This window comes from Thyridium curvatum (genome assembly GCF_004353045.1).
Source record: "Thyridium curvatum strain D216 chromosome Unknown NODE_7_length_750237_cov_83.650653, whole genome shotgun sequence".
In the NCBI taxonomy this organism is placed as follows: domain Eukaryota; kingdom Fungi; phylum Ascomycota; class Sordariomycetes; order Thyridiales; family Thyridiaceae; genus Thyridium; species Thyridium curvatum.
The window spans coordinates 258,084-279,954 of record NW_022156762.1 but is presented as its reverse complement, the minus strand read 5'-3'; the positions used below and the strand labels follow the sequence as shown (position 1 = coordinate 279,954).

At 56.3% G+C, this 21,871-nt stretch overlaps 8 protein-coding genes across 8 annotated transcripts; 4 read left to right on the top strand and 4 right to left on the bottom strand.

Annotated features, from left to right (window-relative positions):
* Positions 1-239: 239 nt before the first annotated feature.
* On the bottom strand, positions 240-1,807 carry E0L32_001810 (uncharacterized protein; the record flags this gene model as incomplete). The annotated part of the gene is made up of 4 exons (XM_031135930.1): positions 240-557; positions 606-1,523; positions 1,607-1,644; positions 1,723-1,807. The coding sequence occupies 4 exons, from the start codon at positions 1,805-1,807 to the stop codon at positions 240-242; spliced, it is 1,359 nt and encodes a 452-aa protein (XP_030989946.1).
* A 5,177-nt stretch (positions 1,808-6,984) lies between these two features.
* Positions 6,985-7,194, top strand: E0L32_001809 (uncharacterized protein; the record flags this gene model as incomplete). Its single annotated transcript, XM_031135929.1, has 2 exons — positions 6,985-7,109; positions 7,167-7,194. The coding sequence occupies 2 exons, from the start codon at positions 6,985-6,987 to the stop codon at positions 7,192-7,194; spliced, it is 153 nt and encodes a 50-aa protein (XP_030989945.1).
* Positions 7,195-7,587: 393 nt separating this feature from the next.
* E0L32_001808 (uncharacterized protein) lies at positions 7,588-9,397 on the bottom strand (the record flags this gene model as incomplete). Its single annotated transcript, XM_031135928.1, has 4 exons — positions 7,588-7,606; positions 7,665-9,118; positions 9,189-9,279; positions 9,372-9,397. 4 exons carry the CDS (start codon positions 9,395-9,397, stop codon positions 7,588-7,590), a joined length of 1,590 nt encoding a protein of 529 aa, XP_030989944.1.
* Positions 9,398-10,160: 763 nt separating this feature from the next.
* E0L32_001807 (uncharacterized protein) lies at positions 10,161-11,051 on the top strand (the record flags this gene model as incomplete). Its single annotated transcript, XM_031135927.1, has 1 exon — positions 10,161-11,051. The coding sequence occupies one exon, from the start codon at positions 10,161-10,163 to the stop codon at positions 11,049-11,051; it is 891 nt and encodes a 296-aa protein (XP_030989943.1).
* A 716-nt stretch (positions 11,052-11,767) lies between these two features.
* E0L32_001806 (uncharacterized protein) lies at positions 11,768-14,503 on the top strand (the record flags this gene model as incomplete). The annotated part of the gene is made up of 4 exons (XM_031135926.1): positions 11,768-11,935; positions 12,012-13,422; positions 13,487-14,068; positions 14,148-14,503. 4 exons carry the CDS (start codon positions 11,768-11,770, stop codon positions 14,501-14,503), a joined length of 2,517 nt encoding a protein of 838 aa, XP_030989942.1.
* A 240-nt stretch (positions 14,504-14,743) lies between these two features.
* On the bottom strand, positions 14,744-17,352 carry E0L32_001805 (uncharacterized protein; the record flags this gene model as incomplete). Its single annotated transcript, XM_031135925.1, has 3 exons — positions 14,744-14,986; positions 15,055-17,021; positions 17,094-17,352. The coding sequence occupies 3 exons, from the start codon at positions 17,350-17,352 to the stop codon at positions 14,744-14,746; spliced, it is 2,469 nt and encodes an 822-aa protein (XP_030989941.1).
* Positions 17,353-18,145: 793 nt separating this feature from the next.
* E0L32_001804 (uncharacterized protein) lies at positions 18,146-20,003 on the bottom strand (the record flags this gene model as incomplete). Its single annotated transcript, XM_031135924.1, has 2 exons — positions 18,146-19,506; positions 19,580-20,003. The coding sequence occupies 2 exons, from the start codon at positions 20,001-20,003 to the stop codon at positions 18,146-18,148; spliced, it is 1,785 nt and encodes a 594-aa protein (XP_030989940.1).
* Positions 20,004-20,835: 832 nt separating this feature from the next.
* Positions 20,836-21,703, top strand: E0L32_001803 (uncharacterized protein; the record flags this gene model as incomplete). Its single annotated transcript, XM_031135923.1, has 2 exons — positions 20,836-21,071; positions 21,142-21,703. The coding sequence occupies 2 exons, from the start codon at positions 20,836-20,838 to the stop codon at positions 21,701-21,703; spliced, it is 798 nt and encodes a 265-aa protein (XP_030989939.1).
* Positions 21,704-21,871: the final 168 nt, after the last annotated feature.

Sequence of the window (21,871 nt, the reverse complement as noted above, 5' to 3'; positions counted from 1 at the left end):
TGATATTGACTCCTAGCTACTTTGGCTGCTATTCTTAATTCGCTAGAAGCTGCTTCCCTCGGTGCATACGACTGCATGCCGTCCGAGTCACGGAGAAGTAGACTTCAACTAGTGCATCTTAGAGTGTGTATCTCGGTCTCCTGTGAACAACACGCTGAATTCACGTTAAGTTGTCCCTTGGGTGTGTCACGAGACACCAGTTACCAGTCGACTCTCCATACAGCAGCAGCAGCAGCAGCTCAGATCCTAGCAAGAGGAGCCGCCGCGACTGCTTTGGGCTTGGCAAATCCATTGGTCAGGAAGGGGCTCTTGATCAGCTGGGACCAGTCGTGCAGCATTCTGGTGTTGAGCTCGCTCAGCTCCACCTCTTTGCCGGCCCGAGCACGCATCTCCAACTCGTAGCTGTCGATCAGCTGCCCTTGTGAGCGGCCCTCTGGTGCAGACAGGAGCCGGGTCAGATTTCCAGCATCATCAATAGCATGGTTGAGCCCTGCGCCAGACGTAAGTCCAAGTGTGGGCCACCTGTCTGTTTTCTCGGAGCTTACCTTGTCCTCTTTCTGCGTGTTGAAAGCAATGAGTCAGCACGACGCGATGGACAGGCATACACGAGGAGAAGCATCCTTACGGTGTGTCATAGGGTGGGCGGCATCACCAATCAAGGTCACCAAGCCGCCATGATTGTTCCAGGATCGATGGGGTGGGCGCGGATCCCACTGGGCCATCGTGCTGAAATAGACATCATTTGCATCGTCCGGGACCCAGGCGAAGGCGCTCCTTACCGGTTCACAGAAAACACTGCTGAGTTCTTTGGCTGTGCGGAGCAAGTCGCGTTTGCTCATGCCCTGGTACGCTGCTGCCTCGCCGTCGTCGCGCATCGCCCAGCTGATATACATCATAAAGGTCCAGTCCTCCGGGTGGTCCGGGTCGGGGGCATCGATGATGAAAAAGGGGGCGATACTGCCGTTGGGATGAAGCATGGCGCTGAACAAGGGGTGCTTGCGAAGCAGGAGGGCTTGTTCCCGTGGGTACTTGACATTGACGAAAATGGAGCCAAAAGGGAGGCGGTCAAGCTCTGCAAGGTCGGGGCCGAGGAGCTGCTTACGGACACGAGACCGAGAGCCATCGGCGCCGACGAGAAGGCGTCCAACGACGGAGCTCCCATCAGCAAAATGCGCCTCCACCGACTGGTCCCTGTAGGAGAGAGACTCCAGCTCCTTCCCGAACCTGATGTCTAGGCCCTCGGAGACGAGCTGCCTGAAACGAGGGCGGAAGAAGCGATGTCCATTTGAGAGAGGGACCTCGGTGAGTCGCTCGCCTGTGGCGCCGTTGGTGAGAGGAATATAGTCAAGGGGCTTGACGGGCATCGATGGGTCGGAAAATGCGGTGTGGATGCGGTCCCAGAGGTGCGCTGGCAGCAGGGTCTGCAGGATGGGTGCGGACCAAGCGGCGACAAACGCCCATGTGCGGCGTCCGGGAGGAGCATCGCAGGCCTCTTTCTCAAAGACCATCGTGCGAATGCCGTTCTACTTGTGTCATGTCATGCTCAGACTTTGGTGTCCGGATCAGGAGGAGACGAGAGAGGAGCGACAAGCCTGAGAGAACTGACTTTCTCCAGCCCTTGGGCAAGGGAAAGACCGGCAGAGCCTATTGTGGCATAGTTTCAGCTGCTTGGGGGTTGACGACATGGCGGAAAGTCTGGCTGCAATGGATACATATACATACCAGCTCCGACTATGAGGACGGGTAGCGGTGCATTGTTGTTGCCGGCACTGCGATCTGTATTCGCTACGCCTGCTGGGTTCACCATCTCGATGCTATACTATGTTCGCAGCCGAAGGGGGAGAGGGAAGTAATTCAGATGCAGAACTCGAAAGCAGGATCCAGAGAGGGAGAGGATGGTAGCATTTTGCACAACTGTTGTCCGCAAGAGACCGGGCGACCTGTCTTATACGGCGAAGCAGGTCCCCTTGGGTACCTCAGGAAAGGGAGGTCAGATGGACGTGACTAGCGGTCCTCGGTCTTGGACGGTGAGAGACCATGGTGGTCGTCTTCTCGTTGGTGGCAGGCATGCCATTGTGATCCTCTCGCCGGCCAGGACTTGGCGTCCCGCCGACAGGGATGTGACGTGTCGCTAGCCGGTTCGACTGCGAGCATGGCAAGGTACTGAAGAGCGGAGCTTGCAAAGATTGGCCACGGAGATAGAACAGCTCGTTGCATGATGAGGGGAAGGGATTTGCATAAGGGTCAGCGGTCGACAGTTGCTATCAGTGAGGGTCATCCCGAATCAAGTCAAGGCCCGACCACACTGAGCCTAATCACAACTCTATGTGGACGATCACTCCGGTCAGGGTTAGCTCGCTTGGCTGCCATGAGTCCCAACAAGGCAATTTCTGGCCCGTACCCGGGCTCGGCTCTCGGGGGGCACGCGGGAGACAGATGTTTCAAGACTTGGCAAAGGCGGCGATTGGAAGCACAACACCAAGATCATGGGGATCTCTGTCTTCCTCGGTGATCTCTGGTGCCGGGACCCCTTTGACAAACCTCTCTCTCTCGGTTGTTGTGCTGCTTGCTTCTTCACGTTGAGGCCTTTCTCCCCCGCGACGAGGAGGCCTTTGCGCCTCCGACTTGCAGACCATCCAAACAAATGCCCAAGCGCCAACGTGGTGACACAGGCAGCTGTCAGCCTGCATCATCACCAATCACGCGACCAATGGAGAACGAGTGCAGCCCTTCTTCTTGTCAAGCCATATCACCCACAGCACCATATCACCATGCGGATGAAATAGAATGGAGGTATAGCAGAGCAATAATGCAGCGGAATGGATGAGCCCCGTCGCTCCCCAGCTGTTGGAGGAGAAGGGTGCTCACGGTCATCATACGAGGTGCTTCTCTGGGCGAAACACTCCACCAGGCATGGGGCCAAAACCGATAAGGGCCGAAAGACTTGCAAGACTTCAAGCAAGGTCACTACGAGGCACACGTCCTCCAGCGGGGGGCCTTTTGACGTGACGGAGCCAATATCCATTGAAGAGCCTAGATGCCATTCTGTGGCGATGCGGCACATGGGACGGGCAACGACTTCCGGGCTGCCAAAGTCCGGAGAGAGGGGGGAGGGCGGCGTGCATGAGATTGCTAGAGTTGGCTGCAAAGAGCGCCCCGCCCGCCTCCAATCACTGGTGGAACTTGGCCTGGCATCAAGCAAGGAAATGATTAGAAGCGTGGCTGTTGGTATACTCGACTGCACTCCCAAAAAGGACCCGACCAGAGACAGAGACATATTGACGAGCATTGAACTCGACACGGGGCCCGGAATTGGGGTCTGTCCCAAGATGACTAACTTAAAGCCCGGGCGGGTTCGGGCTGAGGCTGTGGCAGTGCGAGCCCCCGGCGTGGCTTGACCATGGGGGTCCGCGGCATTCGTTTTTAGCGCTTTTAGCGCACTTCTAGCGTGCTGATGACAAGCGGCTGGGGGAGCTAAATTTGGCTTGCAAGTCGGGGCGACGCTAAAGACGGCCACGCCCGCCTAAAAGGCCCTTCTGAAGGAGTTAGCGCCCAGGACCCTTTGGTCGCAAATCCGCAAAAGCATGGTGGAGGGAAGACGAGGTCAGTCCAAGATACAGGACGCAGCAGAATAGTAGATTGCTTGAAATTGAGACTGGCAGTTTGTTCCTGCTTTCCTCGTCACTAAAGCGCACGAGGTTCCGTCTTTCGGGGGCCAGCTGCAAGAGCGGAACAGTCAAAGGGCGGCCGTGTGTGGCACAGTCTCGGTCAAAGTGGCTGCTGCCTTGGACACCTACAGACTTCACATTTGATATGGGCACAGTGGCGACTTCTTGGAAGGGAAGAGCCAGACAGCCCAGCGCGGAGCAAAGAATTCGGTGAGCTTGTTTGTGTGAGCTGTGTATTTTAGGCGTGATATGTGTGTGTGTGATATACCTAGGTAGGACCTGCGATCCTGGGGGCGCCTTGAGAGCCTGACAAGGTTGATGCTGGTACGTGGCCCAGGCAGCATATACGGGAGTCGGGGTCCTTCCACCGGATTCAAGGCTGCACCTGGAACTGCGATTCTGGTAGTCCATAATATCCAGGGTCGAACGAGTGCGCCGTGATCTAGCATCGGAAGCAACGGATTTAGACGCCGTATCACGATGGCACGGGATCAGATCTGTCATTTGTGTGCGTGTGCGTGTGCGTGTGCGTGTGCGTGTGTACGTGTGTGTGAGTGTCGTCGCCTCCTCATGCATGGTGGCCGATGACTGTTCTGACGTGCAGACGACGACGAGAGCAAATAGTGGGTAAGAGAGGGGAAAGGAGAAGAGAGGGAAAGAGAACGGAAGAAGGCGGGATAGCAAGAGGAAGAACGAAGAACAAGAGCAGAAACGTTGATGAGGTAATACCAATGCGACCGGAGATCTCAACTCTGACACTAGACTCTTGCTACGGCGACCTTCGGCGGCGCCGTGCGCACCGGCCTGGTCTCGCGGTTTTCTACTGAAGAGCTAAACGGGCAACGGGATGACGAGGCGAGAGGAGATGATGCGCAAGGGCTGCGCACATGATGACTGCCGCCAACATTACCCACCTGGCCGCTCGGTCGGTCGGCGATCCGGCCGAGCCAAACGAACACGCACCTGGAACACGGTCGAAGAGCGCAGGGTCTTGTTTCCGTCCCGTCGTCATCTTGGCTGCGTATTCACTGTCTGCTAATAAGAGGATGACTAACGCGGCCAGGTACCTAGCTAGGTGGAAACTACCTAGGTAAGTACCTAGGTAGGTAGAAAACACGGTGAGATTTGATCTGTGACTCCTTGGCCGAGCCTGTGTAAAGGTACAGCCATGATGGCATCTCCTGCCGTAGCTGGATCTATTCTCTATGACTGGCGCTTCGAGACTCAGCATTTTCCTATTCGGGACCAAGTCGCAGGCAGGAAGCGATGCATCCAGGCGGGCCCTCGAGCTCAGATCAGTCACGATGAAATGCGACGCTTGGCGGTGTCGAACCGCATGTCAGCAACACGCAGGCCCTTCAATGGTACTCTGTACTTGGACTCTGCCACCCTGCCACCCTGCCACCCCCCCTGGGCCCTTGCTTGGCTTTGCCCTGGGGACAGACGGTTCGGTGGGTTCCAGAGGGAAACGAAGCAGAGGAGAGAGAATGTGAGAGGGTGGGCTCAGCTTATGACTGGCCGGCGTGTCCCAAGAATTGCGACTGCCACGATGCAGGGTGGCTTTGCCGGACGACGACCAGGAGGAGGAGGAGGAGGACGACGACGATGCCAATGACACACCGACACCACCCCCAGCACTTGGGGACAGAAGATGACCAGAGACAGACAGAGAGGGATGGCTTGCAGGTCCTGGGTAACGAACTGCTTAGGTAGTGTTGCAACAGCACGTTTTTGTCACCTCTTTCGGGGTTGTACACACCCTTTCTGGCGTGGGTTGGCGCTTACGGAGGACGTTCTTCAGCCCTACAGTGCCGGCCCTGTTGGCCCATTGGCCTGGCGGGTTTGCGACGGGCCTGCGGGCCTGCAGTGAAGAGGGTGCAAGGAAACGAAACGAAACAAAACGAGACGACGGACGAGACGAGACCCGACTGTAGCTTACCTTGGATTACCCCTGCCCTGTCAGACGCCCCGTTTTCAGCCCCCAAACAAAATTAGAGCATTTGTCACTCATCTGGCGCATAGGTACCTCCAGCTGGTAACTAGCAGTGCCTGGAGGTAACTAACTACCTAGCCCTAGAGGTACCTAGGTCTATACGACTATGCGGAGTAGTAACTAGGTACTGCTCTACAGGTGCCTGTCCAGCCTGACCAATCCCATCTCCAGCTCGTGGTACCGCCAGCCCGGGTTTGCCGCCGTTGTCATCTGAACTGATCGATCTTCCAAGAGTCATCGCCATTCCTGACTTCGGTCGTGCATCACTGCATCCATCTTCTGGGTCCTGGGACGCATCTAGTATCTAATCCTAGCAGCTCATTCAGATTGATTCATCCCACCCAGTCCCATCTCTCCCCACCCGGCCTCTCGGGAACCCCAATTAGTGCCAGACTTGCATCAAAAAAAGAGTGAAGAGAAAGAGAGAGAGAGAGAGAGAGAGAGAGAGAATGACACACACGCCAACGCACAGTAAGCGCGATACCTGCACCCTATCTCGTTTCTCGGCGCCCCTACTGCCGCCCGCCCACGTACACCAGCCAGTCTTCACATGCAAGGCACGAGCATCGCCGTCACCCCCGTCCGCCCGCCCCGTCCGTTCCCGACTACCTACGATTCTACTGAGTAACACCGGCAGTCTGTCTGCCTTGACCCTATTTGGGGGGGGGAGTATCTTATTTTGGGGCCAGGCCAAGCGGAAGGGGGGGGTGAATAGTGCAAGGTAAAGTAAAGTAGGTACCCAGAAACGACCGGGCTGACTCCGGACTGACCCCGGTCCATCCCAAGGACACTCGTTCCCTCTCCCAGCGTCGACAAGCGTCGTCTCTCCCGGGTGGAGCCGACCTTGGAGGCTGAAGCTCGGTACTGCCTGGCTGCTACATCACCACCCTGACCTGACCCTTGAACCCCTTCTGCCTTATGTCATCCGCAATCGTCCGCCTGCCACCCACAGCTTGCCGTCGTCGCCTAATGGAGGCTCAGACGACGGACAAGGGCTTATGGGATGGACGGAAATGAAGCTTGTCGACTAGGTAAATATATATCTGTATATTTTTATATATAATCTGTGCTTTTAAGTAGAGCTGTGGCATCGTAGTCTCTCGTGTATAAAAGACCAGTACGCTCTGCCCCTTGGAGATTGAATCCTTCTCAACACCAGCACCACATCATCAGATCGACATCTCTCGAGATATCTCTTCTCCAACTCAGTCTCCAGTCCACATCCAAAACGCCAACTAGCTTTCTACACCAGCCATCACTCCAAGAAAAGACACGTCTTCACCGCCCACAAATACAAAACAAAACCAGTCCTGCATAACAACAATGGCCGCTATCACTTCCAGCTCTTTCGCTTCCTCTGCCATGATGAACTATGGCCGAAGTGGATACAACAACAAGCCTGACGGCGATGACAAGCCAAAGAACCAGGGCCGCAGTGGCTATAACAAGTGAGCTCTCCCAAGTACAGCGAGACCGCCATGTCCAGTCACTAACCCCATCCACAGGGGCGACAAGGATGATGACGACGAGTAAGTCGTTCTGCCTGCCCTTCGACGACAGCCGCATCCCCGGCTGTCAAAGACCGGGACAATCTCTCCGGCGCAGCAAGTTTCGCCGGCTGTGTTATTAGCTTGTTTCGTCATTGCATTGCGGAGGTGTCAGCATTAGACGGGTATGCCATGGTATCGTGTGCATCATATAGAGGTTGGCGTTGGTGCGGTGTCTGGATTTTTTGACTTTCTTTTTTGCGTCGGTCGACATTGTTGTATTAGACAGACGGCGTTGCAGGTTTCCGGACTCTTGTCTTTCATTCTAGATTTTCCCACTATTTCTCTTCGCCCGCGACGGATTTCGCAATCCCTCGACGGTGCCACAGTCTCAGTCAACAACGTCGTTCACAATAGACTTTCTATTCGCTCTCACTCCTCATTTGCCCACACAAAACCTGCTTTGTCAGTGCTCAGCTTTCTTGAAGATGACAGAGCTGTAGAGACCGTGCATACCTTTCGAAAATCACGCCCAATATTTCTTCGACATCACCGCCATCCACACGTCCAGTGATCCGTGCAAGGGTGTCGCCAGCATAGCGCAGGTATTCCGCCGCCATGACGATGTCCGGCTCACTCCCGTCATGCGGACTCTCGGCCACAGCCATGAACCCTTCGAGGTGTTGACGACACAGCAGCAGGAGCTGCCGCTGCCTCTCAGTTACGCCCAGCAGGTCCTGCTGATCGGCGGGTAGCAATGTCATCCGCTCAAAATGAGAGACCATTTGCTGGACCAGACCGTGGATGCGGCCCGGGTCCTTGTGGCCGGACCCCAAAATTTCCGCCTCTTTGCATGATATCGATAGGGGAACCACATTGGCCAGCCCGGGTGTTCTGTCGAGCACTGAGGTCTGGAAGGAGGATTTCAAGGCCTCGAGCTCGTCTCCTTGTACTGCATCGCTCTTGTTCACCACCACGAGACAGGCCGGAGCACCAGCTGCTAACTGCAAGGTATCCTCGTCGTAATATATCTGATAGGATTTGCAGGCTGCATCGGCGGGCTCGATAGAGGTCAGGACAACAATGAGATCAGAGTCGAGGGCTTTCTGCTTGGCACGTCGGATGCCTTCTTCTTCGACTGCTCCAAGGCGCGGGCCAACCGACCCATGACCTAGAGCACCTGCTGTCGCTCTGGACCTGAACCCGGCGGTGTCGGCAAAGGTGCAGAGATAGCCTTTGATGTCCAAGCTGGCTTCGATAATGTCCCGAGTGGTTCCAGCTTCCCCGGAAACGATGGACGCCTCGCGCCCGACGATGAGGTTCATCAAGGAGCTCTTCCCAGCATTGGGCGGCCCCAGAAGGGCAATTCGTATGCCGTTCCTCAGGAGCTCGCTCCTCTGGCTCGCCGTATCGTGGAGATCAATCGACTCCAAGATCTCACAAACCTGGCGGGTGACATTGGCCAGAAGTTGAGTCGGCGATTCGTCAAAATGCTGGTCCTCGGAGAAATCGATGAGCGCCTCGATCTCGCCCCGAGCGTGGAGCAAGAGATCTCTCCATTTCTCATACGTCCTGCCAAGCGCGCCGGAGTTGCCTCGGACCGCAGCGCGGCGTTGCTGCTCGGTCTCGGCAGCGAGGGTGTCGCTCAAGGACTCAACCTGCGCGAGGTCTAGCCGACCATTGGCAAAAGATCTCTTGGTGAACTCGCCAGCTTCAGCATAGCGAATGGCCTGGGCCGAACAACACTGCGGTATGGCGGCAAGGACGGCTTTGACGGTGGCAGACCCCCCGTGGATATGCAGCTCGAGTACGTCTTCGCCCGTCACGGTACGAGGCCCGGGAAAGTAAAGGACTACGGCGTGCGAGTCCAGAACGTTAGTGCCCGCCTCTGACGAGGGATGGACTAGCCTTCTCACTGAGGCGTGCCTGGGTTTCAGGCTTGCGCTCGAGGGACAGAGCCCTTTGTACACCTTGACGAGAGGTAAGCTACCTGGGTACTCACTCCCCACAGAGATACCAAAACAGTGGAGAGAGTCATACCTCTAGACACCCAGGACCGGAGATCCGTATCACGGCAATGGCAGCCTTGCCAGGAGCGGTTGACAAGGCGTAGATGGTGTCATCATGAAAACTGAACCAGGGTGTAGACTTAGGAGGCGAAGGATTCGTGGCACAAATCCAGCGCGGTGCACGAGGAGCCCAAGTCGAGTTGACAAATCCTACACGAGAAGTGGGAAGATGAGTCCCATGGCAATCTAGACTGTGGCAGAACGCTGTGGCTGCGGATCGAGATGTGCAGACCTGGGCCGGTTTGCCAGTCCTCAACACATGTGAAAACATTGACCTCGAGCGAGTCAATGGCCGTATGTAGCTATACACCGATTACCGAGTGCACGAAGCACTATAAGAGAAGGCCATGTGTCTTGAGGGTTTGGGGCTTCAATGAGAGCCGGGTTGTGTGGGCGTTCTGACACAATCAGTGTCGGGACTTTGGTGCTGCTTGGTGTTTTACATCAACCTTGAAGAAGCTCATCGACATCTGCAGGTCGATTGCCAATTGCCCCTAGGTACCTACGTAGGTAGGTAAGGAGGGATGCTCCACTAACCGTCCTACCGTTGTCGGCTCTAATTTATGCGCGATTCGAATATCCATTTGGATCCGACCCACTGTGAGGACCCAGCTAGACGAAGGTACAGCAAGGATCTTGCAGTACCTACAGGTACCTCCAGGGCTGTAGTTTACTGCCAAACTCACAGCCCGCACATTGAATGCTCTTAACCCTGCTGCCATCTATTCCCGACCAGCTCCAGACATCTATCTCGTCCGCCACGGTCTCGCCGACCAACTGCATCGCAATCACCCGCGCAAGGCAACTTCCGACCCTCAAAACTGCCCCGGCGGCCCATCCTCGTCTTCAACACGCGGCACTGGGATCGCTGCTGCACTAGTCGGAACGCTCGATACGATCCCGGGGACAGCTGCGGGCTGGCCCAACCGTGACGTCGCTCGCCATGACCTCATGGTACTCCAACATCCTGACCACAACCTCGTCTCGCATCTCGAATCTCCGCTCTACGTACCTATCTGGAGACGCGGATGGCGACACTGAAGACGACACTCATGTCTGCCGAGTCTTGAGAGCCTACTATACGGAGAAGGGCAGGACCTTCCCGGGCTGGCTGCCCCCTGACCCAAAGGCGCCACCACCTGCCCCGGCGGTCTACGCCCAGCCGCAGGTTGGATCGCGATATGGCGGCATGGCCTCACAGCCCGGCGGAGGTGGCGGTCTGAGTTCGCTGTGGGACAGCAACCCTGCCTCGCAGCGGCAGGATGCCCAAAGCCTGAGGCAGGGGAGGGGAGCCCCGATGCAGCAGCAGCAACAACAAGGCGGCAGGCTCAACCCCTACGCGAGGAACAGCGACCCGAGAGACGATAACCAAACACGGCCGCCACCCGGACAACGTGCCGGCAGTTACCAGTCGGCGAATGCGTATGGCCGAGAGAGCAGCACAACCCCGCCAGCAGGCGGCGGAGGCTCCGCCCAAGACCGCCTACGAAACAGGTTGTTTGGCGGCGGCGGCGCCAGGACCACCAGTCCCCAGTCAGGCGGGCCTTTCCAACCACCGGCGCAAAGCAGCTCGGGGACGTATGGTAGCCGGGGAGGCCAGAGCGGCGGAGGAGCGGCCGACAACTACGAGGATCGGTTCGCACCGGGTGGGATGTATGACGCAGCGCCGCCTAACAGGGGCGGAGGCGGAGGTGATCGGCCTTTCATGGCTGCAAACTCTCCATGGGCAAGTAACGACACGGACTATTCCGGAGGTGGCAGCAGCCGCCCTGGAGGTCTTCCAAGCGGGCCTCGGAGACCAGGAGGGTTACCTAGCGGGCCTAGGATGAGATGAGAGCGGACCGTCTACTGCTTTGCTTGATAGCTACCGGAGCCTGTCTTATCTTCTGATACATCTTAATACAACAACGGCAGTCAACCGCCGGCCAGGCTCAGACAATAGGAGATGACCAGAAGTGACCCGGGCGCGAAAGGCGACCAGTATCGATTTGGGAACCGTGAATACAAGTTTACAAGGGGGGACTATGTTACGGTGCAGAGCAAGTGAAAACAAGGATGGGAACCTACAGCACATGAGATGTTTTTTTTTCTTGGCTAGCTACGAACATGATGGCAACCCGGAACATTCAAGCTCGCTCAGTCGGGGCCGGCGAAGGCGGGGCTGGGCACACTGGGCGCCCTGCTGACGTCGTGCGCTAATCACGCTGGGCGCTGTCGTACGCAGTTGACGCACACCACCACGCCACCACTCCGTCACCAACCCAGGTCCCTCCGCCTATAAGTCAGGCACTGATAGCTAGACTCCATAAGTAGATAGTGGACTGCTGCGCTGGTCATCCCCTTCAACCTCGTGATTCTTTCACCCATCTCTCAAGACTTCCGGACTCTCGCGCAAGAAATGTAGCCAATCTCAGCAACTCTCCCTCTCTCCATCTCTATCTGTAGGAGCTTGTTCAAAACACAATCCAGCCTCAGAGGAGCGCGGCGCCGCCTGTCCTGCCTTCCCGCGCACACTCCCCCCCCGCAATATATAGGTAAGGACCAAACATCATGACGTTGGGCCCCGCCAAATCGCACAACGCCGCGGGCGGTCCAGACAGAGCCACTTCTCCAGCCGGAAGCTTCTACGCCATGAGCGACGATGATGAAGGAGAGTACAACACCATCACCCACACCGAGACCGGACGTGGGGTCAAGCTGTTGTACTCGAAAAGCAAGGTACGCCCCGCAGGATTTGGTTGCCAGGTCCCAGCCCTCTCGTCGTCATCGCCCTAACACTCATACACATGGATAGGTCTATATCCACCCCACGCCCTCGGCCAAGGACAATATCCCGGGCTACGTCGCCCTGCTGCAGCAAAAGACGCCCAACACCGACGAACGCCCAACCTCGTCTTCTTCCAAAGCCGACGCCCATCCCGCATCCTCCGATCTTCTCCTTGCCTGGCTGCCCGAGTCGTCTCTCGGCGACTCGGCAAGCATATATGTCAAAGTTGACCTGTGCGAAGGCGACTCTCCGCCAAAGCAGTCGTATCTCGTGCCCCCACCCCCGACGGTCACGACGCACCGTGGTTCCGTAGGCCAGTATGCCTTCGCCATACCCGTCAGTGCCGTATATTCTCTCCTGGTCCGGCCTCCGAACCTGGGCTGGTGGTATGGCTCCGTGGTCATCAACTCCCGCGCGGGCGACAGCTTTCCCGCTCTCTTCTTCCACGACAGCGAGTGCCAGTCCACTATTCTGCAGAAGAAGAAGCGGGCCCGAGAGAGCTTTGATCCCTTTGGTGAAGGTGGCGAGATGTTCTGGGGAGGCGACGAGGTATTGCGGTGGTTGAAGCGCTATGTGCACATCGAGAAGAGCGTGGCGGAGCCGAATATATACCTGGTCGAACCCAGCTCGGCGGACGCCGAAGCCTTTGGCAGCAGGCTCACCACGAGTTCATTCTCGGCCACCGGACGACAGGATGACCGCTCGGGTCCATCAACCAGAGGCGCGACGTCCGGGTCAGGTCCACCGACCGCTCCGGGCACCTCGAGAGACGCCAGCATGGACCCTTTTATGAAATTCGTCAAGGAGACTGGGTGGAACATTATGGAAAAGTTCAGCAAAGTCACCACCTTCACGAGACAGGCAGCGCAGAATGCTATGGATGACCCGCGGATGCCGCCACAAGTCAAGAGGTTCCTTCGCAACCCCGAAGTCCAGACGATCCAGGACGAGTTCGACAGTGCGCGCATATACCTGGCGAGGTGGGCAATGGGGATCGCCGAGCAGAGTGAGCGGGATAGAAACCAGCGGATCTGGACTGCGCGGGAAGTCATGGAGCTCGAGGATACCGACGTTGGTGAGTTCGAGCTCCTGGAAGCCAGTAGCATGTCGCTAGAAGAGAGAAGAAAGGCCGTGACGCTTAAGGAGTGGAACTCGTTTTTTGATCCCCAGACTGGGCGGCTCGCAGTCACTGTCGACGAGGTGAAGGAGCGTATATTCCATGGAGGACTGGATCCGGAGGATGGCGTACGCAAGGAGGCCTGGCTCTTTCTGCTGGGCGTGCATGACTGGTACAGCACGGCAGAGGAGAGGAAGGCGCAGATCGCGTCCCTTCGCGATGAATACATCAAGCTCAAAGCGGCCTGGTGGGAACGCCTGATCGACATGGGTGGGCAGGGAGAGGAAGGCGAATGGTGGAGAGAACAAAAGGGCCGTATTGGTAAGTGTGTGACGCCACAGGGTGCAGGCGCTGTTACGATCTAACGATTTCCCCCATCCGACAGAGAAGGACGTTCACCGGACGGACCGCAACGTACCCATCTTTGCTGGAGAGAACATACCGCATCCCGACCCCGAATCTCCTTTCGCCTCGGTTGGCACAAACGTTCACATGGAGCAGCTCAAGGACCTTTTATTGACCTACAACGAGTACAACAAGGAGCTGGGCTACGTCCAGGGAATGTCAGACTTGCTCGCTCCGATCTACGCCGTGGTACAGGATGATGCCATCGCCTTTTGGGGCTTCCAGCGGTTCATGGATCGCATGGAGTGGAACTTCCTCCGTGACCAGTCCGGCATGCGAGCGCAGCTCCGCGCGCTTGACCACCTAGTGCAGTTCATGGACCCCAAGCTCTATGCCCACTTGCAGTCCGCCGAGAGCACCAACTTCTTCTTCTTCTTTAGGATGCTTCTTGTCTGGTACAAGCGTGAGTTTGAGTGGATGGATGTACTGCGCCTTTGGGAGACGCTCTGGACGGACTTCTTGAGCAGCAGCTTCCATCTGTTTGTTGCTCTGGCCATCCTGGAGAAACATCGAGATGTGATCATGGAACACCTCAAGCACTTTGACGAAGTCCTCAAATACAGTATGTCCCCCATCCCCCCCATTCACAACATGGACGAGTTTCGCGGCGCACGGGGAACAAGATGCTAACTCGCTCATAGTCAACGAACTCTCTGGTACGATTGATCTCGAATCCACGCTGGTCCGCGCCGAATCCCTCTTCCGTCGCTTCCGCAAGCTCGTTGAGGCCATCGACAAGAAGCCGAACTTTCCTGGACCCAGGTTGCGTGACGACAATACACCGAGCCGGCCCGAGACTTCTCCTTCTACAACAGCAACGGATGCACAACGGCCACAGGTGTCTTCCCCTGCCAGAAGCGCAGGCAAGTCGCCCGCCAAGGTCGAGAAAGTCATCACTCCTGAGCTCAGGAAGCTGCTCAGCCGGAGCATCGAGACCGTGCCTCGTAAGGATGTAGCCAAGCAGGGCGGCGGATTGTGGACTCATAGTGGTACTTGAACAGCTTTGATGCTATACTCAACACCCACGGAAACTTCTTCAATGTTCTGTGTTGTTGTTCACCTTCATGTATTGTATTGACACGGGTGTCTTGAGGCGTTTCCGGATTGAGCAGCACAATTGGCGGTGGAGTTTGGTCTGCAATCATACATGTACAAGGCATGCATTTGTTTTAGATGGTACACATTCTATAATACAGGCCACGGATTACATCCTGCCTTTGCCAACCACGGTGGCCTCCTAGAGTTCGTCCCTGACATGCTCGTTATGCAAGTCTCCCATAGTCATAATCTTGACTACCAGGCTCGTCCAGCCGGTGAAGTGCTGCGTCCGTTGGCCCTTGCCAGACTCTGGGTTGTATTGCTCCCAGGCAAAGCCAGTCTCCTCCCAGCTCTGGTAGACCGTGTCCACAATGTTCTTGCGGAGTCGCGAGTACAACTGCTTGGCCCGCGCTTTGTGCGGACCATCCTGCGTGGCGACATTCTGCAAAGGAAAAACGTGATGTCAGTATGTCCCGACACCACAGCTCGCGTAGTTCACCATAGACTTACATGGAGCTGCACGATGGCAAGGTAATTGATGTTTATCCACACTGGGCTCCTCCAGTAGTTCTCATCCGTGCCGTACAGCGCATCCTTTTTGCTAAGGCTCCGGAGACCGTGGGGACTGAAAAGCTCTTCTTCGTCGCCGATGAGATCCAGGATCTTGCCTAATTTCGGGCTGTCCGCCGGCACCAGCCCAACGAGGAAGGGGAAGAGGGAGACATAGCCTTTATGGCAGACCAGGCTGTGCTCTTCAAATTCGTCAATTGTGGCATCACAGTAGCAATTTTCCTTCTCGGACCAGTGCAGATCGTCCAGGTTTCTCTCAATAGCGCGCAGGTTCTTGGTCAGCTCGTCAACCTCTTCAGGCATCCCAAGTCCAGATGCAACATTGATGAGGGACTTGGTCATCATGCCCATCCATGACATAAGATCAACGTGCAGCTCACCCGGGTGTGGAGGCTGCGGCCGAGGATAGTCGTCGAGTCCACTTGTCAGGACATGCTGGATAGTGCGTCCACGCCAACGGTACGCTTCTTTTGTTGAGAAGGCTTCGCGGTCGTACGACTTGATATCGCCATACTGCGTCTTTCTGAACCAGTTATACTGGCGACGAAGGAGTGGGTAGAGATTTCGGAGGTACTCGAGGCCGACATTGGGATTGTCAATGTGGGCAGAGGAGAGCGAGACGCCCTGCGATAGGTGCTCCTTGGCGGCGGGCATGCTTCCATTCATCTGCTGGAGCTTGGCGAGAAAAGCGTCGACAACGAAGAAGAGGGTCGGCGGGTTCGCATAATGGGGATACTGAACCTGGAACTCCTCCGGCACTTTGCTCCTGGCCTCGGCTCCGAGGATCTGCTCCCTCGCGATCCATCCGTCGTCGTCCATGAGGTTGAACCAGCTCTTGACAATCTCGAGAGTAAGGTCCATGTCCCAGTCGGAGATTGGGAGAAGATGAAAGCCTTCGTCCCAGAGGAACCCTCGGGGAAAGAAAGGCCTGGATGGCACGCTCGAAAACAGTTCATACGGGCCTTCGAGCTGCTCTCGCCTCTTAGCTCGCGCCTCAGCCGTTTCCTCCCAGAAACCCTCGTTTTCTTCGTCGTATTCTGGTGCATAGGATCGATCGACAACGGATTGGCCGTAGAAATAGCCAATGCCCCCAATCAAATTGGAGAACATGCTCCTTGCGAACTTCTTGTATTTCTCCGCGGTGAAGGGCGCCTTCAAGTTGAACACGTCCGAGAATCTCTCTCCAAATGCCTCGGATACAGTCTTGATCTCACGGGTGAGATCTGAGCTCTCGAGGTCCTTTCCTGCTGATGCACTAGAGAATAAAATGTCAAACTCGAAGGGTCCTTCAAAAACCTTTTGGATGATCTGCACGTTGCCGGCGCCGGGCTTGTTTTCAAGCTGGTACACCTGCCATGGCGGCGGTGGCTGATTCGGGTCGTAGTTCTCCATGACATAATCCACGGTTTCTTTGAGTTGCCTAAACACGATGGGCTTGGCTTGCCAGAGGTGTTCGTCCGGTAAGGTGAAGGACTGGACCGTAGTCTTGTCCAGATGCCTGTGCTCAGAGAATTCGTGATCGCTGGAAGGGTGCTCCCCTTGACCCCGAGTGATGACCAATTTGTAGTCGCCAAGGGCGTGAGAGTTGCCCGATATTGTGACGTCGCCATCGTATCCTTGCTTCTCAGAAGAAGGGCTGGCCTCCAGTACGCTTCCAAGACCCTCTTGTGTGACGTAGAGCAGAACCGTGGTCTTCAGATCCGCAGGAGCATCGCTGCGTGGGACGCCCTTGATCCTAGCAGCCCAGCTGCCACCGTGCGAACCACCGGGGACCTTGACGAAAGAGGTCGTGATGTCGATGTTGTTCTCGGCATCGTGAATAGATTGAACGCCTCCGTTCCTGGTGTCAAACTCTTCCCAGCCATAGCCAGCCATGCCCTCATTCTGCTCACAAGTGTAGCGAACGGCTACAGCATAGGTTCAGTCAGCTTTGAAGCTTTGCGGGCGACATGTCAGGGGCACCAGTGAGGGAGCCATACCATTCTGTACTTCGGTGTAGCTGTCAACTTTTGCCCACATGAGGCCCGTCATCAAGGCCTGGGGCAGTCTGGGACGGACGCCAAAGTAAAGATTGGGTCGATAGGGACCCCAAAGAAGGCTCTGGTTGTTGAGTCGGCCGATTTCGCCATGCAGGATGGTCTCGCCACCAGACGAGCTGGATGCTTGGGCGCCCGCGATACTGAGGTTGAGGCAGAGGACCGCGGCACACAGAGAGATCAATTGGGGGAAGAAAGCCATGGTGGCGGTAGAGCGACTGGCGGGCATACACCAATCACTCTCTCCCCTCTCTGGCAATTACCCGTTTCTCCCGATTTCTGACAAGTGGTGGTCGCGCGGAAAGGAGCAGAAAGCTTTTGAGGTGTATTTCTAGAACTCCTCAGTTACTGCCTTGGTACTTCGTCGAGGAGAATTTCCTAGTTAGCTGGAGGAGTTGATAGTGTGCAATGGGAAACGTGTCAGGCCGCTGACGTACCTTATCTCGCAATCTTGATACCCCACAATAGCTTGGAGCAAAGGCTCGGGCCAGCCCTGGAGGTTGAGTGCTCCATTATTCCCCGGTACCTGACTAGGCAGGGAAGTACAAGTACCTATACCTAGGTATGCACCGAGCAGCTGAGCTTTAATGCACAAGGCACTGAACCCTTCAGGCTTAGCTTCCGTGATTTTGGTGGGGCTTTAGCGGTTGGAGATGCCAGCCGCACGATCCCAACAGCCAACCTCAAGCTCTAATGGAGCAGCATATTCAATTTAAGTGAAGCTCGGAACAAGGAGGAAGGTAGACAGATATGACACAGAGTGATCAATTCTTTCAGGTTGGAATTGAAGGCCCAGGCTGACCAATCTTGCCTACATTGGACTATAGATAGGTCCACAGAAAGCTATTTACTTTGGGAGCTAAAGAAACACTGTCTAACATTGTGAAATGGGGTGGTATATCGAGTCAACTGGAGACATCCACGGTGCAAATCAAGCATGAACACCTCCGAGTCACAACCAAGCTTTTGGCCTGCTTGCAGCAGTCTTAATCTGCCTACGCGTAGGCCAGTGTGTTGTCGTCCAGGATCCGGCCAATCATGCCAATAGCAGTCTCATTGCCGGCAACACAGGGACCTCGTACCACAACCTGCCATTGAGCCCAGTTAGTTTCGGCAATGCAAGACACATAGAGAGGGTCAATGTAAAAACGCACCTCGCCTTCCGTTTTGTCATCAGTCGTCCTGTGTGCAGCCCTGTCCTTCAAGAAGATCTCGGTACTTGTCAGTGGTGGGCCGAAATGCGAGCAGTTGCCCTTGGAGACGCGGTAATCATAGTATCCGGTCTGGGCGATTGCACCAGCCACCTTGGGTGCAGTGAGGGCGTAAATGACTCTGGCACCAGTATAGACACGCAAGTCAGACAGGGCGGCGGACGAGATTGGAGGAGACCCGGCGCCAACGCGCTCCGCCGTGTACAAGATGCGTAGCTTTCCAGGGCTCGTGCCTACAGCAGGCTTGGCGCTGTCGTTGAGAGACGACAAGAAGGATGCGGCTGGCATGACCCCGGCTTCGGTCAGCGACCGGGTCTGCAGCCAGTGTATCTTGGAGTTGAGGAAGGAGCCCAAGCGGCGAGTCGTTTCGGCGTGGGTTCTGAGGAGGGCCCTCGGCGTTGCAACTACAATGGTGGGCGCGATGCCTTGGGTGGCCAGGGCGAGATCTGCGGCACCCTCGGCCACAGAGTTGAAAGCTACCGAGGCGTTGGAGTAGATTGCGGCGAGGGTCAGGACAAGGGTATGGGTGTTGGCCAAAGAGTCAGCGGGGAGGAACAGGTCCGAAGGGTTCATGCGCTGGTTGGTGGGCACAGCAAAGATCTGAGCGGCCACGGCTGACACGAGGTTGGCACTGGTGAAGCGCACCATCTCCTCCAGGTTGCCCGGCTTGCCTTGCCAAAAGACGGTGACATCGCGAGCCTCGGTCTGATTCTCGATGGGCGGAAGCTCTCGACCGGCATCGACAGGTTGGTCTTGTACAATCTCCTGCCAGGTCGAGACGTTGACGCTTCCTCCCATGCCCTTGGGGACCTCGTTCCAATCCATGTGCTTGCTGCCTTCGTCAACAACCCAGATAAGCTGTCGCAGGCTGGGGTAAGTCTTGACGACACTGTCGAAGGGGAAGGATCCCGGAGCCGCAATGACGGTGTCGGCGGCTGACCTTCGGAGCATAGAGATGACGGCATCGTCGGACTTGTCGAACGGCAGGATAATGGCTGTGAGGTTGTAGAAGCTGCACGCAAAGAGGGTAGCCATGAGTTCGACCGAGTTGGGCAGGTAGATGGCAACGCGGTTACCTCCCTGGTCCATGATATGCTGTCCGACAAGGTTGATTTGCCGCGTGACGTCGTCTAGCGAGGTGAGGACTGGTTAGCCAAGTGATCCCGGATGTCTGCCTCGAGCGTGCGCAGAGCTTGCGGGGAGAGGGTCGGTCCTTACCAAGACTGTGTTCCAAGACCTTCTCGCGGCCTAGGACCGTGAGGATGCGGCCCTTGCCAGCTGGTCCCTCGCCCTCCGGGGCGCCGTTGATGGCCCTTCGCCAGACATCCCGAAGGTCTCCGTCACGGCCCCTAGCCCACTTGGAGGCGCCGGCATCTTTCACATTGAGCCCGCTATTCAGCGGCATGCCGTGCGGGGCGGCATGAGACCTGAACACGGGAGACTCTCCTTCCTGGCGGACTGGAGAGCCTTGCGCCTGGCGAGCGAGCAGCATCGGGTGGGTGTCGGGGTCTTGACGGGTGAAGATCTGGTAAGACACAATCATGAGGAGGAGAGTGACCAGAGCGCTTGAGTAAGCATTCCATTGCCCGAAGAAGCCGGTGATGCCCTGGTCAAGGTGCCACATGGCATTGTCGAAACCCATAGCGCAGTATGCCTGCGGCGAACAGCCCCGATCAACCGAAAACACGGCAACCTTGCGATAGTCTTGACACTGGCTGTCCGCGACACCTAAAAGGCTCAAGGACAGGGCCTAAGTCATTCAATAATAATAATATATGTAGTCTTGTGCCCTTGTCTTTGCGCTTCTGGGCCAGATCAGACTCCCTCGAATGCCAGCACGGTGGAGACAGAAACGGAGGTCTTTGAGCAATATTAAAGAGGCACGCGGGAGAAGAAGGAGTTCGTAGATCAGGAAGAGGAGGAGGAGGCTGGCATCAATAATTAGCGACCACGGCGGAGACGGCGGGGTGATGGATGGATGTCAGCAGTGTGCTGGCGAGCAGTCAGTGAAGTGGGACCCCCAAGTCAGCTCACATCTCCAGCTACGAGGTCCCCTAGTAACGGTGCACCGTGCTGGCTGTTGTGTTGTTGACCCACTGCGACGACCCGAGACTCGTTCCTTGGCTCTAGATCAAAGAAACGTAGTCCCGAGACAAGCTTCTTTTTTTCCCTCGTCCTTTGTCGCCGCCTTTGAAGAGCGCCCACGACGTTGCCTTGCGCACCAAGCGCATTTACTAACAAACAGCAGGAACGGCGAATCCCTTTGACAGCAGAGATTCGACGGTCGTCGTAACGCGCCAACATCCTTTCTTGAACAACGGCCCTCAACCCTATATCTTGCGCCCGCCCATCCCAGTCACGACCTCAGGCACTCCAGCTCCTGCCTACAATCGCCGCATCTGCCGCTGTCTCTCCTCTCCTTGGACGACCTGCAGTAGTCGATCTTTCCTAGCATCGGAAGCTGTACATCAATCATGTCATCTACCGCCCTCGTGCCGCCCAAGTCGGCGAGCACGCCGACAAAAAAGACACCAGTCATTGCGGACAGCCCTGGAAATTGGCGGCATCCGCGTCTTGCAGAAATCACCAAACGGCAGAACGCAACGGTATTTTCTGAGAGAAACGTCAGGGCGATTGTGTACAACCTCTCATTTCTCGTCATCGTCGTGGCCATCCAGACCTTTGCTACCAGCTATGGCTTGTTGAGACTGTAAGTCCATGCCAACTTCATCCCCGACCTTGCTCCCATTGGATATACAACTAACCCTCTCTCGATCCAGATTTGGCCAAGACTTCCGCCAGAATTACGAGTCGTGGCTGTGGCTCACCCTGCAGTGCATCCCCGTGGTGAACATTGCCCTGGCGCTCCTTCCCCTCGTCCGGCGGCAAGACGATCTGTCAGACATTCCCCTGACCCCGAGCCAGCGAAAACTCCTGGGACTTCCGCCGAGCTCAGCACCGGCTACCCCGGGATCGGTTTACAGCACCCCTCCTCGGTACTCGAGGACCCCATCACTATCCGGATCTATCGGGAGCAATAAGAGTTACACCAGCTCGCCATTGTCAGGTCGTGGCAGCCCTGGCCCCAGCAGCAGCAGGATAAACGGCTCTCCATTCTCTCCAGTCGCGAGCCCGCTGTTCCAGAAGGCAGTCAACGGGCCGCGCCGGTCATCGTTCGGCTCACCAAGCCCCTTGCCGCCCAGCTCTTCTGGGGGCCTGTTCCCTGACGCGCCTGGCACCCCCAGCCCTAGTGGCACGGGAAAGCGTTCAAGTGTTGGTCTGAATAATAAGTGGCTCTATGAGAGAGGAAGAAAGGGCTCTGGAAGTGGTTCACGATTCTGAGGGTCGAGGCAGGCTTGGGAATATGGGTTATGGGATATGATGGACAAGCTTAGCTGCAGTACCTAGCAGCAAGGTATGTAGCCAGCTGACTGTGCCATGAATGAATGAATGAATAGACCTTTTTTTGAAGAATATCCTTTTGTGCCTAATCGCCATCATCATTTGATT